This window comes from Mugil cephalus, chromosome 19, assembly GCF_022458985.1.
Source record: "Mugil cephalus isolate CIBA_MC_2020 chromosome 19, CIBA_Mcephalus_1.1, whole genome shotgun sequence".
Lineage (NCBI taxonomy): Eukaryota > Metazoa > Chordata > Actinopteri > Mugiliformes > Mugilidae > Mugil > Mugil cephalus.
In genome coordinates this window covers 4,354,193-4,368,915 of record NC_061788.1, presented here as the reverse complement: position 1 = coordinate 4,368,915, position 14,723 = coordinate 4,354,193, and the positions used below count along the sequence as shown (strand labels likewise).

General features: G+C 42.2%; 1 protein-coding gene across 2 annotated transcripts in view; it reads left to right on the top strand.

The window, feature by feature from the left end:
- LOC124996606 (netrin receptor UNC5D-like) overlaps positions 1-14,723 on the top strand; it is a 171,626-nt gene that overhangs the window by 153,186 nt on the left and 3,717 nt on the right. For both annotated transcript variants that reach the window (XM_047569801.1, XM_047569800.1), the window contains exons 13-17: positions 3,361-3,532; positions 6,355-6,585; positions 11,769-11,918; positions 14,106-14,273; positions 14,475-14,653. In XM_047569801.1, the coding sequence (XP_047425757.1) occupies positions 3,361-3,532; positions 6,355-6,585; positions 11,769-11,918; positions 14,106-14,273; positions 14,475-14,653 (900 nt within the window). The remainder of the gene's footprint in view (positions 1-3,360; positions 3,533-6,354; positions 6,586-11,768; positions 11,919-14,105; positions 14,274-14,474; positions 14,654-14,723) is intronic.

The window sequence follows — 14,723 nt, the reverse complement described above, 5'->3', positions numbered from 1 at the left end:
CTACAGCACAAAAGTTTGAAGCAACATCAAATTTGTACATAAAAGATAACAGTTTCATTGGTTTACTTTACATCACAATAAGTGTGATTATTATATAAAGAGCAACGTATCAGAAAACATTTCAACTGTGATTATCAGGTATTTGAGTTTTTCTTTCTTTAAAATAACCTAATATTGCAGCTAATTCTGCTTCATTTAAACCCGTTGTCCTCATTAGTGGATGCTTTAGTCTGCCATCTAGTGGTAGCAACGGGTTAATGCACTAGTTGGTAAAAACATGACAGCGAGTGTTTTGGTGGATTCATTCTACAGATGAGGAACAAAACCCCTTCAAATTGTGTGGTTATTTATTTATGCTTATTAACGTTTCTAATTTGATTCGCAAATTTAACAAACTTTGTCAATAGCAACAAGCTACAACGTCGCTAATCAGCAAGTACTCGTATGAGGATGTTGGGACTTCATTGTTTACGATTCTGGTTTTGCTGAACCATGTTCAAGTATTAAAAAAAAACACTTTTATATTTTGTCACACATTGGTCATTTTATTATAATATAAATAAAATGTCCCCACATGAGGACATTGTGTTTTTTTATTTGTTTGTTTTTTTCAAAACTACTACTTCCTGTTGAAAGATGATGCTTAGTTTTTGTACATCTCAGGTCCTACTGATCCCAAATAAAGAAGAAATTAAACATGGATCCCAAACAAAATCTCAGGTCTCAGGAGGTTAGACACCACAATACTAACGTTTTAACCGAGGAAGAATACCAAATTATTAAACACAGTCACACCTGGTGCAAAAAGCATTCAGGCAGCTCAGCTTTGTTTGTTGACCTGTGACCATCCGTCTTCCTCTTGATCAGATTCCAGAGGTTTTTAAATTGGGTTCAGGTGTGGAGGGTTGGACTTGATCCAGCAGTCCTTTATCTACACATTGATTGACCTGTAGCCGCGTGGCACGGAGCACAGTTGCACATATTCAGGTAGAAATGTTCACCTTGAAACCTGAGTGAATCTGTTATTTTTGAAACTCTGCAGGACGCGCGTCACCTTTGCACTCGTGTTGCGCTCCTCTTTCAGAGCTCTCTCTCGGGAGATGGACTGCTCCTCCAGCGTCTGATAAGGACAGGACACATTAGCCTCCGTTGTCTGTCTAACTTGTTATGTCGAAGCGTCTCCTTTAACTTTTAGAGCAGCTGCTCTGTCCACACCGCTTTCACACCACAAAAAAAGAAAAAATCAGGGAGCTGTCGACAGGAGGGTGAAGTTGTAGGTGGAGCACAAAAAAAAGGAAAAAATAAAACAAAAGCAGTCATCAAGAAAAAGAGGTGTGATAAGTGTACTGCACTTAACAAGACTTAACTAGTAACCACAGTCTCCTGCGTGTAACCACCCTCCCAGAGTGATATTTCTTTGTTCTCATAAACACAATCACAGTTGCTAAATAACCATCTTTAATCTTTGCTCGCAGGCAATCTGGCTAATTACCACAGTCTCAGCAGCAGGTAACCTCGCTTTCCTCTGAGCCCGGGGCTGATTAGCACAGAAGTGCAGCTGCAGGGCCAAGGGTGCAGCGTGGATGTGTGATTTTATTTTTAAACAGCGGATCGTAACCTCCTCCTTTAATTTTTTAGTGTTGATTGGTAACAGGCGAGGAGAGTGGTGAGGAAAGAGAAGTTTCACGCGGCACCAGAAACTGTTAAGATAACAGAAGACAAACAACCTCAACCACACGTCGTGCCACGAGGGGAACGCTAACCTCTCAGCATGCTAACAAACACACACGCACGCACACTTTTTACGCCCTCATCTTCCCACCTTTGTCTTTTTCTTTTCTTTTCTTTTCTTTTCTTTTTGCAAAGTAGTTGTCATGCATCTTACAGGTAATTGCTGCAGGGATGGAAACTGCTGTTTTTTTTACTTAGTGTTAAAATCGAGGAAAGTGCTGACTGAATTTTTCCGTGTTCCAACTGTTCTGGGCAATTTAATTGGCGAAAACATGCTATCTGCTGCAGTCCTGATTCTCTTTTACAGAATATATTTTCAGACTTATTCATAAACTGAACCATGCAGGTGTGGATGGATGGAAGTCCTTCAGCTGCAGCTTTTTTCAGTTTTACTCATCATTTCTGGGACATTTAATATTTTTTTTCCTCGGACTTCATCAACCCCTCGACAACAATCAACAGCACACTAGAAAAAATCAAGGTTGTTTTGTGTTTGAAAATCCAGTTACTAGAGTGTAGGTCTTCAACAGGGGGTCTGCAGCCCCTAGAGGGTGCGCAGAGGTACTGCAGGGGAGGGGGTCGAACAATCTTTGGTTGATTATACATTTTTCATATATTTTTTTTTATTTTCCCCACGAATTTTCTTTAAATACACATTAACCTGAACCCAACATATTTTAGTAAAGATTTAAGGGATAAGGGATGACTGAATGCAACATGATAATAATGTATATTTATAAGTAGCACTAGGCCAAGTTTAATATAGAACACATATAGTAGGTAGGGGGTCCCTACTTAATCTCTCCATCAGGGGTCCTTGTCCTGAAAATCGTTGAAGACCCCTATACTAGAGGAACAAGTGTGCCAGCTTGATATCTAATGGGTTTTCATCCAGCTCTGTTAATGTCTCTGTCTTTGAAAAGATTTCCATCGGTTTGTGCAGCTTCCTCTAACGTGTTGTGTTATGATTGCCTTGTATTTGCCTCAGTTGTGTCCTTTAGATGATTGATCTAGTCCGGATTGGAACTAACTACATACTTAAAACCTTAGATTCGGCTGCAGACTTAATTAGAAAAATGTAATTTATTTTATTTTTTCTTGTAATGCACCTGCACCCGGCGTATCAGTCGCGCTAATGCTGCTGAGAAATATCCCTGCTGCTCCGGCGTCAACAGCACCAATATCGTGTCCTGCGTATGTGAGGTGTCCAGCCGGGGCCAGCTGCATGACTGATGGTGGTCCCATCGATTGCTCTCAGTCTTCGGGGCTTCCAGCCAAGATTGGGCCCCTGGCCAAGAGCAGCTTGGCCCAGCTAATCTGTCACCGGGCCGGCCAGAGCAGGCTTCATAAGCTCCATCGACCCACAAAGCTTACACGCTCCGCGCTAGAGCCTGTCCTCCCCAGCCTCACTGTCCATTAGTCTTGGTGCTTTAATCTTCCTCTATCTGTGTGTCTGCGTGTCAGCTAGTCAGCGATTGATTCATTAGGAGCGTCCGAGGATTTGAGTTTACTTTGCTCATAAGCAAGGGTCACTCTCTGAATACTTGCTTAAGCAGTGATTCATTCATGTTGTCCTCTTAATGCTTTGATGAAAAACCTGATGCATCCTTGTCCTCCTTTTCTGCACAGCGCCGTGTCCGACGATGGGGCCGAGATCTTTTTGAGCCCCGCGGTCACGTACGGCCCCCCGGGCCTGGACCTGTCCTGTCCCATAGCCATGACCATAGCGCATTGTGCCGAGGTTTCCGCCGGCAACTGGACCATCCGGCTAAAAAGACAAATCCAGGACAACAAGTGGGAGGTGAGAGTCTTCTTCTTCTCTTTTTTTTTTTTTTTTACTTCTTCCAAGCACCGACGTGCAACTTCACCCAGCGACCGAGCGTATCAGCGGGATCTGATGAACTGCTACGACCTAGTTTGATGAAAATTTTCATCCTCGCTGGTGTAGCCATGCGAGCGCGGAGCCGATTTCAGGGTTGCCAGCTCACATTTGTCATTCTGCATAAAATTTTTTTGCCTTTCAAGCTCTACCTCATGCTGTCTTACATCCAAAAGAAATGTCAGGCCGAATGTAAATGGCGGCTTTTAGCATTCATCGACCGCGTGGAGGTTTTTTTTTTTTTCAAGGTTAATGACGGTATTGATTTCAAAGCATTAGTCTTTTACAAGTCGGCTTCAAAATAACGCCGAGAAATAATTTTGAAAAACAAAAATAGATGAATAAAGCAAACCAATTTACATGGAGAAGGAGTCGATACGCGCTGCACGAGTGGCACATGCATGCTGAAGTCCTCATTAATATTCTGGGACATACGTACATTATCCACGGAACAAATCCACCTGCTTAATGTGACTATTTTTAAGTTATTTTGGTGATAGAGTGTGGCATCTAGATAAATAAAAGAAATGTTTTGGCCACATTTTTCCCTAAATAATTAAAAAATGCACACAGATTTTAAATTTAATCAAGTCTGATGCCTCAGAGGGGGGTGGGAGGGGGTCAATAACATGTTTTGTTTTATTTTTTAAAAATGTAAGACCGTGCTCCAAATGCACTGTAGTGCTATTTCTGCCATTCTCTCTTTCTCACATCTCGCATTTCTTCAAGTCCTTCATCTCCGCCCTGTTCGGCTGCTCCGCGGTCTCACGGAGGAACACTCAAGACATCCGCCTTCGCACCTTTCAGGCTCTCTCTCCGTTCCCTTCCTCGCGCTCTCCCCCCTCCCTTGCACACTAGACACATCTAAGATGCTTTTTTTTAATTTTTAAGCGACCTCATCAAAAAGCTTTCGGGGGGGACCTTGTCGGAGCCGCGCGTTTGCTTGACCTTGGGGTTCGGCGACTCTCCGCCACAGTCGGGTCCTTTCGCTCCGTGTGACATTTACACAGACGTAATTTGCCGGCAGACGTGTTGCACAAAGAGGAGCTATCAAGAAAGTCAGCCGCTGATGGGAGCTATAGGCCAACAGAGGGGAGAGGATGACAAAGAGAAAAGCCAGCGAGACAGGACGGAAAGGATGCAGGCAGGTTCAGGGAAAAGAGGAAGAAGAAGAAGAAATGTTCTCTAAATGTAACGCTGTGACCCATCTCTGTCACAGAGAAATAATGAGCCCTTTATCTCAGGACGGATGCTTACTCAAAACCTAATTTCTAGAATTAGTGATATAATGGGAGATATCCCCGCTCTCCCCTCCTCTGCTTCACTTTGTCTGCCTCTCAGTGTCATCCCCATTAAAGCCTGCACTTTTCCACGCCGGAGTTTGACTCTATCATTTCTCCACGGCTGCCTGGCAGCTATGAGCTACGTCGTGGAGATCCTTCATGTCTGCTGCAGCGCTAATGGGGCAGGTTTATGAAGCCGTGGGGCCACTAAATTACCCGGCGTTGCTTTATGCGCCTCAGCCGGGCCCGTATGCAGAGAGGGGACCGGCGGGTCACAGTTATGTTTCAAACGGTGATTCAGGGAGGACTGGGAACAAGATGACGAGCGATTGGACACAACCGAGCCCCGCTAATCCGGTTTGTCAGGGTTACTGTATCCCCATCTGTTTGCTGAGACGGGTCATTATTCATTTGGCCCCGGTTCAGCTCCTGATCCCATCTGAGTTTCCAGGTTATGCCGGAGAAGTGGTTTATAAATAACACTTTACATTTTTAAATCCTGAATGCACCACATGCACTTTAAAGTCATTTATATTCTTCTTTTCGTGTAGTATAATAGAGGCTATGCATTAATGTCACTGCCTGCTGCTCCTCAAATGGCAAAAACATGGTGAAATGTATCAGAAAAAATAGCGAGTCCAGGAAAAATGTGGATTATCAGATCAAATTAAGGACAAATGGACTCAACAATGATCCATATGAACTAGTATGGATGTAGAAAAGTGGATTAGCCTCAGTTTCAGTTAGTTTTAGTTCATTTCAGTTATGATAAATGTAGCTAAATAAAAGATGCTAATGCTAAGAGCTTCACTCAGAAGTAACGTTAGCCATACGATACCGTAGCGTTAAAAGGATGAAGAGGAGTGATCACAAATATTAAGTTTATTGTTATTTATTGTTGGAACTTAAATAGTTACTGTCGGCTCTAACTACGACAAAACAACAACATCCACAAACTTATCTGACAGCCCTCCAGAATGTAACTTAAGAAGTAACTTAAGGTTTGACTTTATCAAAAAAATACAGCATAAATTAATATTACCTGACACTAAATGTGAACCACAACACCAGGTTTCTGTGTCTGGATTCCAGTTGTTTCTTCTAATGCAGCGATACTTTTACTTCTCTTTTCTTTGGCAGAAATCTGTAAAAATATAAATCTGTTCTAATCTGTTGGTTCAGTCAATCAAACAACAGCTCTTCACCCTTTTTAAAAATAAATTTTACAATTTAGACTCTATTAAAGCCTATGATTTAAACCAATGCTGCTAATCTCCATGTTCAACTGTCCCTTCTTGCCACTCAGTGACCGTAACCATGGAGACTTCACTGTCTGTGACATCACAGGCTGAGTTGTGTCCGGCTTTTATTTAGATTCTGACGTCAAAGCTGCTTTTGATTCCTGTAAGAAAGGTAAAGGTGTGCGATAACTAACCTCTCCTGATGCGTTTCCTCCAACAGGAAGTGATGTCTGTGGACGAGGAGAGCACCTCCTGCTACTGTCTGCTGGAGGCTCGGAGGTGCCACGTGCTGCTGGAGCATCCGGGTCGCTACGCCCTGATGGGGGAGCCGCTGACCCAGGAGGCAGCCAAGCGACTGAGGCTTGCCGTGTTCGGCAGCCCGGACACCGGCAGCTCTCTGGGCTTCACCCTCAGGGTTTACTGTGTGGACGACACACCCCACGCATTTCAGGTACGACGGGAAAGACGCGAGAGGGAATTAATAGTCCTTAGCAGTGACGCACGCCGCCTCACCCCTTTGTCTTCCTTGTTAAAAAAACCTATTTAAAGACAGAAACAATCATCTGAAGTGTCTAACGTGCCGCTGAGGTTGTCAACCTCATGTGCAGTGCAGGTGTAGATTATATTAAACTAAAGGTGACAGCTATGATTTAGGAGCCGGCTGAATGTGCAGCTGGACTTTGAACAGTGAGGAATTCACTTACCGACGGGAACAAACTGCTGCAACAAAGTGATCTGAATCAACAAACTGAAGCCGTGTCCACAAATAAAGAGATTCGCCAGGGATCCCGAGCTAACACTCTGTATTTAATATATCTCAGCTCCAAGGCTGCTATCTGCATGCTGACTTTTGTGTTTCCATGTGGTAAATGTTTTGGGGAACTCGATCAGGCATAACATTATGACCATCTTCCTAATCAGAATCAGAATCAGAATCAGAGAACCTTTATTTGTGCCTGTGGTGTGGCGGTGTCTGGTTTGCTCTAGACGGGCATCTAAGTAACATCTGCTTGAATGCCAGGTCCAAAAGTTTCCCAATAAAATGGTCAATGTCAATTTATCAATTTGCTTCTCCTGTCAGTGGTCTTAATGTCTGATCGGTATACGTCAGCTGTCCTATTTGTCGACACCTTAAAGTAAAGTTGTGATTAGTTAAATTCGGTGCCTGCCCACATTTTGTGTCTCCAAAAGTCAGGATCACTGCTGCTATGATCACTAGGGGTGGGCGATACTGGGAATTATGGTATCGATCCGATACCAAGTAAATACAGGGCGATTATCGCAGATACTCATACCTATACTTTTAACTTAAAATGTCATGATCATTGAATAACTTTGTAACTTTGGCTTTAGTTCGATCTTATCTAGTATCGATCCGATACCGATACTAGCCTTGGTATCAGTACTATCGATATTTATTTATTTTATTTTTTTAAGTATAATTTTTAGACATTTAGCCTTAGTTTGAAAGTCAAGTGGAGAAGGACAGGAAATGAGGAGGCAGAGAGTGGGGAAGAGACATGCAGGAAAGAGCACCCGGTGCGGGACTCGATCTCACTAAGCTAAACACCACCCCGATACTATCGATATTTATCTATTTATACCTATTTATATCTATTTACAATTTCCACATCTGCATGATGTCTTCGAATGTAACACATGAAGTACAAAATGCATAAGGCCACTGACACTCTATGAGTCTTCACTTAGCTGCACGTTAGTTAAATGCTAATGTCACAGCGCTAATATGCTCATGTTTATTATGTTGGCACATGAGCTCTAAACTGAAAGTGCAGCTGAATCTAAGAGGGAATGTCATTAGGTGATGGCACAGGAGGATCTTGGAAGTCGGTCGCATTCATCATCTGGTAGCTTTGAATGTGTGTGCAACTATATTTAGTCTGGACCGCGCCCCCGGAGCTACGCCGCTAGCATGTTATTAATATATCCAAAAGAATTCCAATATATAATATAAATATACGAAATTTAAATTTCAAGGTTTTGCCCGGAAGAATTTCTCTCTCTCTGGATTCTTTTTTTTATTATTATAATTTAATTTTTTTCCCCCCTTTGCTCCGCTGAAGATCTGCCTGTGCGCTAACACCGCCACTGGGAGATGCTTGATGACGAGGAGACAAAGAGGGACTTTTAATTACAAAGGCAGCAGATGCTCCAAGGTTGCTTCCCTGCCCTTTCTTTGTGGAATTTAATTTGCTCTCTGTTAATTAAATGTGTTTCGGCATTGCATTCGATGCAACAAGTATTTGAACACGGCTCAACGCTGCGCTCTTGAGTGGTGCTTTGCGAGAAGTTTGCCCTTTCTCCTTGTGTTGCGGGCAAACAAACAAACAAAAAAAAAAAACTTTTTTGAAAAGGTTTCACAACAGTGATTTATTTCACGTCTCAATTACACACACAGCTTTTATGAAGTAGAGCTGCTGCTGCGTCCGACCACCACTCCCGCTTCACTTTTCACTTAATTCGAGAGCTGGAATTGCAAGAGAAAAAGATTGGTTGTAGCTACCAGGAGCCAGTTCACTCCACATCTCCATCAGTCAGACGTAGTTATTTGTCGGTTTGTTCATTTTTTTTTTCTTCTTCTTCTTCTTTGGTGGCTATTGTTTGTGCTTCCTACGAGAAATAATTTCCCCTGTGAGCTCAAAGCAGGAATCGATCAGGTTCAACCGCCACGCTTTGCATTGTCCTCGTTTCTGCTGCATTCCCTGCACATCCGAGATAATGTAAACACGAATACGCAGGTGCAGAACGCTCCTCTGCGTGCACGCAGACATTTACTATTTTAACAGTAGAGTGGAATTTGGTGGAATCGTAGGAATGTAAAACATGAAATGTGCTGATATTTTTCCCCCGTTTTTGAGTTGTGCATAAAGTGAAGACTGACATGTGTAAGTTGTTGCCCCAGGGGGTTCCTTACATTTCACTTTTCATCTGTTTGTAGAAGCCAGGAGGCGTACACCAACCCCAATTCCAGGAAAAAAAAAAAAAAAAGCGCATCTATACAGACGGAAAATACAAAAACAATTCAGAGAGAAATATATATGTCAAGTTTGGAAAAACATGTTGACTTCAAAATAAACAGAGGACAGAAAACAGCCGACGACAGAATAATCCTAAAGAGGAAGCGCAGATTTGAAAGAGTCACCAGGTTTGTAAATGGAAGCAGTAATCTGGAGGCTATACAGTGAGATGGAAACCTCTCATTTATCAGCAGCAGGATTAGGAAGGAATTTAGCAAAACTGATGAATCCAAAAGTAACCTTGACCAACCAGGAGTGATTCTAGCTGATCTCATCAGTGAAACATGGAGGAGGTCATGTCATGTGTATGTATGGCTGCTTCTGGACCTCGCTCGTCTTTTATTGATTATACAGTAGCAGGATGAATTCAGTAGAAGACAGATGCATTTTTTTTATTTATTTATTTTCTCCCGGGTAACTCAGTCATCATGAAACAACACTATGAGCTCAAACATGCTGCCTGTGCAGCCAGCGCAGTCGGTCTGGGGTCAGAAACTTTGACCGGTCAAGTCCGTCGCCAGATTTAAACCCTGTTGAGCTTTTTTTTTTCGCCTGCTGGGAAGGAGATTGAAGAGGCTGGAGCGAGTTGCTCCTTTGAAAGCGTTACCAAAGGAGACACTAAATATTTATTAATGTCAGCTGGTCACAGACTTCCATTATATCAAAGGTGTTATAGACGTTGTCACTTTCATTTCCTTTGACATCTGTTAACTTACCTTTACACATCTTAAAAAATATATATGCATACAAATAGTCTGCAAAAAAAAAAGAGTTAATGACCAGTTTACTCCACTCTAATACACGCTGTAGTAGGGTACTATGTTATTAAGTTTATTTCATTTGTATAGCGACTTAAAAGCAAAGAGCATTTGCCCCAAAGTGCTTCACATTCAACATGTTGTATAAAACATGTAAAATACAGATCAACATAAATGTATCAACAAAAAAATAAAAAGTTATTAACATCAAATGCTTTTGATGGGTCTTAAGGTGCTTCATCAGAGTCAGAGCTCCTAATATCTTAAGGGGGGTGAGAAGCTCAAACAAATATGAAGGGGCGAGACCACTGATTGATTTATAAACTTTTTGAAGTAAAGATGAAAGGGGAGCCAGTGTAATGATGCAAGGATGGGAGTGATGTGGTGTCGCTTCTTTGACCTTATTGATAACTGGCGTTTTGGACTAGTTCATCATTTTTCTTAGTGAGAAATAACATGTATAGACTGAAGAGAAGCGGGCCTAAAAGTGAGCCCTGAGGAACCCCACATGTAATAACGGTGTGAAGAAGCCGTTTTTTGTACCTCTTTTTAGTTTTTATACCTCTTTTGTATCTCAGAGCACAAATAACATAAAAACCCAATAAAATAAAGCTTCTAGATGCATTTTGTCCTGTATTAAAATTATTTCATCTGCTCAGGGAGTGTTTTTTTTAAACGTTACAAACTAATTTGTGTGGAAACTACATGGTATAAGCGTCTTTGTGCAATAAATATGGGGAAAATATGGAAAATTTTGAGTGGCACACCTAAGAAGCTAGATCAGAGGTGTCAAACATAAGGCCTGGGGGCCAAAACCGGTCCGCGAGAGGGTCCATTCTGGCCCGTGGGATGAATTCGCAGAAATTACATTGGAGATATTAGCTGAAAATAAGAAATTGCACTTGCACCTTCTTCAGAAACATGTAGCTGTACTTGTTTGTATGAAAGCAAAGGGAAAACATTTGGGGTTGTCATTATTTACGAGGTAATAAGCTGTTGTGTTACTGGCCTGTGATCTAAAATGAGTTTGACACCCCTGATCTAGACCATCTACTCATACGCTACAAATATGTCCACGAGATGTACCTCACTCCTAAAAAAGCAGAGTTCTAGGAACATCATTTCATCTCCCTAATGTTCATCAGGTGTCCTTTAGGGGCATGACCTACCCAGCCTTAAAACTGTCTGGGCATGGGAGACTGCTGAAGGACAGAGTGCAACATGATAGACTATAAAAAAAAAGTGTGTCACGCTGTATGTAAGTGCAGGATATATTTTTTTTGTTCCCTCTGAGAGAGACCTGGGGTGTGGGTGTTAAAATAAAAATGAAAATGTTGTGTTTGTATGTTCTTGTTTACATGAATAAAGAATTGATGACAAATATAATATTAAATATATATGATTAAAAATATTTTTAAAAAGGGGCTGTTTTCTCATTATAAAGACCTTTTTTTATACTCAATTAATTATTTTCTGGATTTTTTTTTATTTATTTATTTTTTTGCACAATGAATTATTATTGTTAAGAAAAAAAAATTAAGATCCAGGGTGACTTCTTCTAATTAGTTGTTAAGTCCAACTAGGAAAATAAACTTATTCAGATGATTAAAGTGGTTAATTAGTTAACGACTAATTAGTTGTTTTCAATTAGTTTCTTCATTCTTTCTTTTCTAATTTCCTCCTAGAGAGAGATGTTAATGTTTCCCAAGAGGATTTTATCTTGAATTTGTGAATGATGAGTTGACAGAAAGATGGACATTAGTATTATGACACGCTGAGTCTGACTAACGCTTCTGTTCCCCCCCTTCCTAACTCCCTGCCCCACCTTTCCTCATCAGGAGGTGGCGGTGGGCGAGCGCAGCAGAGGCGGGCGGCTGCTGGAAGAGCCGAAAATGATGCTCTTTAGGGGGAATAATTTCAGCCTCCAGGTGTCCATCCAAGACGTGCCACAGTTACTCTGGAGCATCAAGCCTTTCACCACCTGCCAGGTAGGCGGCTTCTGTGAGTTTTCCCTCGTTTAGGAGAAAAAGAGGCTTTTTGCAACGGGGAAGCGTGTTTACTCTCCGTGCATCTCGAGTCTAAATTAAATCAAGCTCCACTCTGCCGCAGTCATACACCAGGAAGAAAAAAAAAAAAAAAAAAAACACCTTCATCATCTTAGCTTCCCTCGCTCATCCTTCCGTCCCTCGGTCACATCAAAGCCAGAGGACAGCAGCAAGGGCACAGCAGGAGATCACTAAGGCTAGCTATCTCACCCACACACGCACACTTATGAAATTAATTATGACTGCCAGGCAGACACCACACACACACACACACACACACATAGTTATCCTCCTAGGGGTCTACATGCTGCATGTTCTGCTCTACCCTGTGATGTTTATCCCACCAGCGACATCCTATTAGCAGAATTAGCCCACCGTCGTGCCGCCAGAATACCAACAAGGATTTCTTACAGAGGGAAGAACCACTGTGCGAGGGTCCTGCGGGGAAGGCGGCTATAGGCTCTCATTCAGACACCGCTCTCACCGAGAGGAGGCTTTTTACAAGAATCCGTCCTCCTGTCTGATGGATCTGTGAAGAGGATGATTCATCTGTGAAGCAGTGTTTTTGACCTGCTGTCTCTCTCTGCACCACCGTCTGGGGCACACGGGAGTTTGTAATGGAGGTTGAAATAGACCCTTTTAGATTGCATTTGCTGCAAAGATCTGTCGGTCTTTAGGGGTGTATTGTTCTGCTGGGGTAAATGTAGTGCAAACTGACTCAATTAAGGCATCTATGCTCTAATTCCGTAATCATATTAAAGCGCCTGATTGAACAGATTACAAGCGTCATTGTAGGACTCAGGAATTCTGAATTTAATGCTGCTGCTGTTAAAGGTTTAGATTATTTATGGTGTTACTGTATGGTGTGATGTAAAAGTGATAGAAAGTAGCTTAATTATTTATCCAAAGTGGTTGGTAAAAGTTTTTTTTTTTTTTTTCACTAATGATTCCTGCCACTGGCGTCATTAGGCCTATTTTAGAGAGGCTGAAGCCTCCTTAAAATATTCTCAAGCTCCCCTGATTAATTTAGTGTTGTTGCATTTATTTATTTATTTATTTATTTACAAACCAACGAATTCAATATAAATTGGCCAGAATATGAGGTTAAATAAATTATTATATCAATAAGTGTATGTGATCACTTAAATATGATCATAAATCTGATTCACTTCACTTCATAGTGTCAGGTAGAGCGAGCTCCTTCAGTGTGTCCTTACAAATGTAATATATAATATTTTTCGGGGCTTAAAATTGCAGAAATTTTAGTCCCATGTGTACGAATATTTGCCACCAGGGGGAGCTCCACTTGCTTTGGTTTTACTTTAGAGGATCTGTTACCATCATCTATCTTTATACAGTCTTTGAATTCAAACCAAGTGCCAACCTCCAGGTCTGAACGATGAAGCCCGTGCAATGTGCCAAAAAAAATGCAGTTCATCGAGTGGCCACTTGAGGCTCCAAAACGGAGCAAATCCCCATAGACATCCAACGTCTTAAACGGGGTTAAAAAGCCCAACTTTACAGCATTATTAAACATGTTTACAGCCTGGTACAAAGACGGTTTTGGTGGCAATAGTTTATTTCAGTACTAATGACAACTTTGCATTGGTTTATTTTTTATCAAGGTTTAATTTCCTGCTTGGAGTGACAGGTGTTAGCCTGAGCTAACAGGTAGCGGAGAGTTGGGTGGGCAGTTTGTCCATAGCATATACAGTCAAAAGTTGTGAGCAAAAGTCATGGCATTAACCTCTATCTGTAACTGTTGGAACGCCTTACGTTCGCTAACATCCTGCACATGCCTTGGGGGCTGAGCCTCCTCTGTCCGTAAAACCCTAGTGACGCCCCTGATTCCTGCTCCAACACATGTTTAACAAGATACACAGAGATATCACAACTTCCGGTGTTCTTTGTGATGGCTCGGCTTCTTGATTAGGTAACACCGTTGATGGGTTAAAGAGGCCACTCACTCATGTCACCCCTAATTAATCATGTAAACGGCAAAGTGGGCGGCGAAGCAGGGTTCGAATAACAAATGTCTTTAACTGGGGATTTAATGAGTTCGTCTTCTCCTTTCATCATCCTGTTCACCCTGTCCGCCCTCTCCGTCTTCTCCTCGCCCTCCCTCTGCAGGAGTTCTCCTTTTCTCAGGTGTGGGCCAGCAACCAGCGTCCCCTGCAGTGTGCCTTCTCTTTGGAGCGATACAGCCACTCCTCGTCGTCGCAGCTCTCCTGCAAGATCAGCATCCGACAGGTGACCGGCGAGGAGCAGATACTCCAGGTCTATACGTCTGTGGTGGAGGTGAGGAGCGTGGGCAGTCATCCCGGCCTGTTAATGGCTTCTTTTATCACGCTGAATAACTCTTGATTTCATTTAAGGGCCTGCTTAATGAGCCTCTCCGGCGAGCTTTTCATGTATAGATTGCAAATTGTCTTCATAAGTCCTTCATGTTGAGGCGGGGAGATATCTACCTCTTTATTTCTCTCTTTCTTTCTTTCTCAGAATGAAAAGGGAGTGGTTCCCTTTTTCACTCAGTCAGACTGCACCATCACCTCTCAGACAGGGTCAAGGGCCTTCAAAATCCCCCTGTCCATCCGTCAGCGGATCAGTGCCACCTTTGACACCGCTAACGCTAACGGAAAGGACTGGCAGCTCCTGGCTCAAAAGCTCCACATAGACAGGTATGAGTTATTGCATTTCATTCTTTACTTTCCATACTGCTGAGTCACCTTTCGAGTGAGCGTCTTTTTG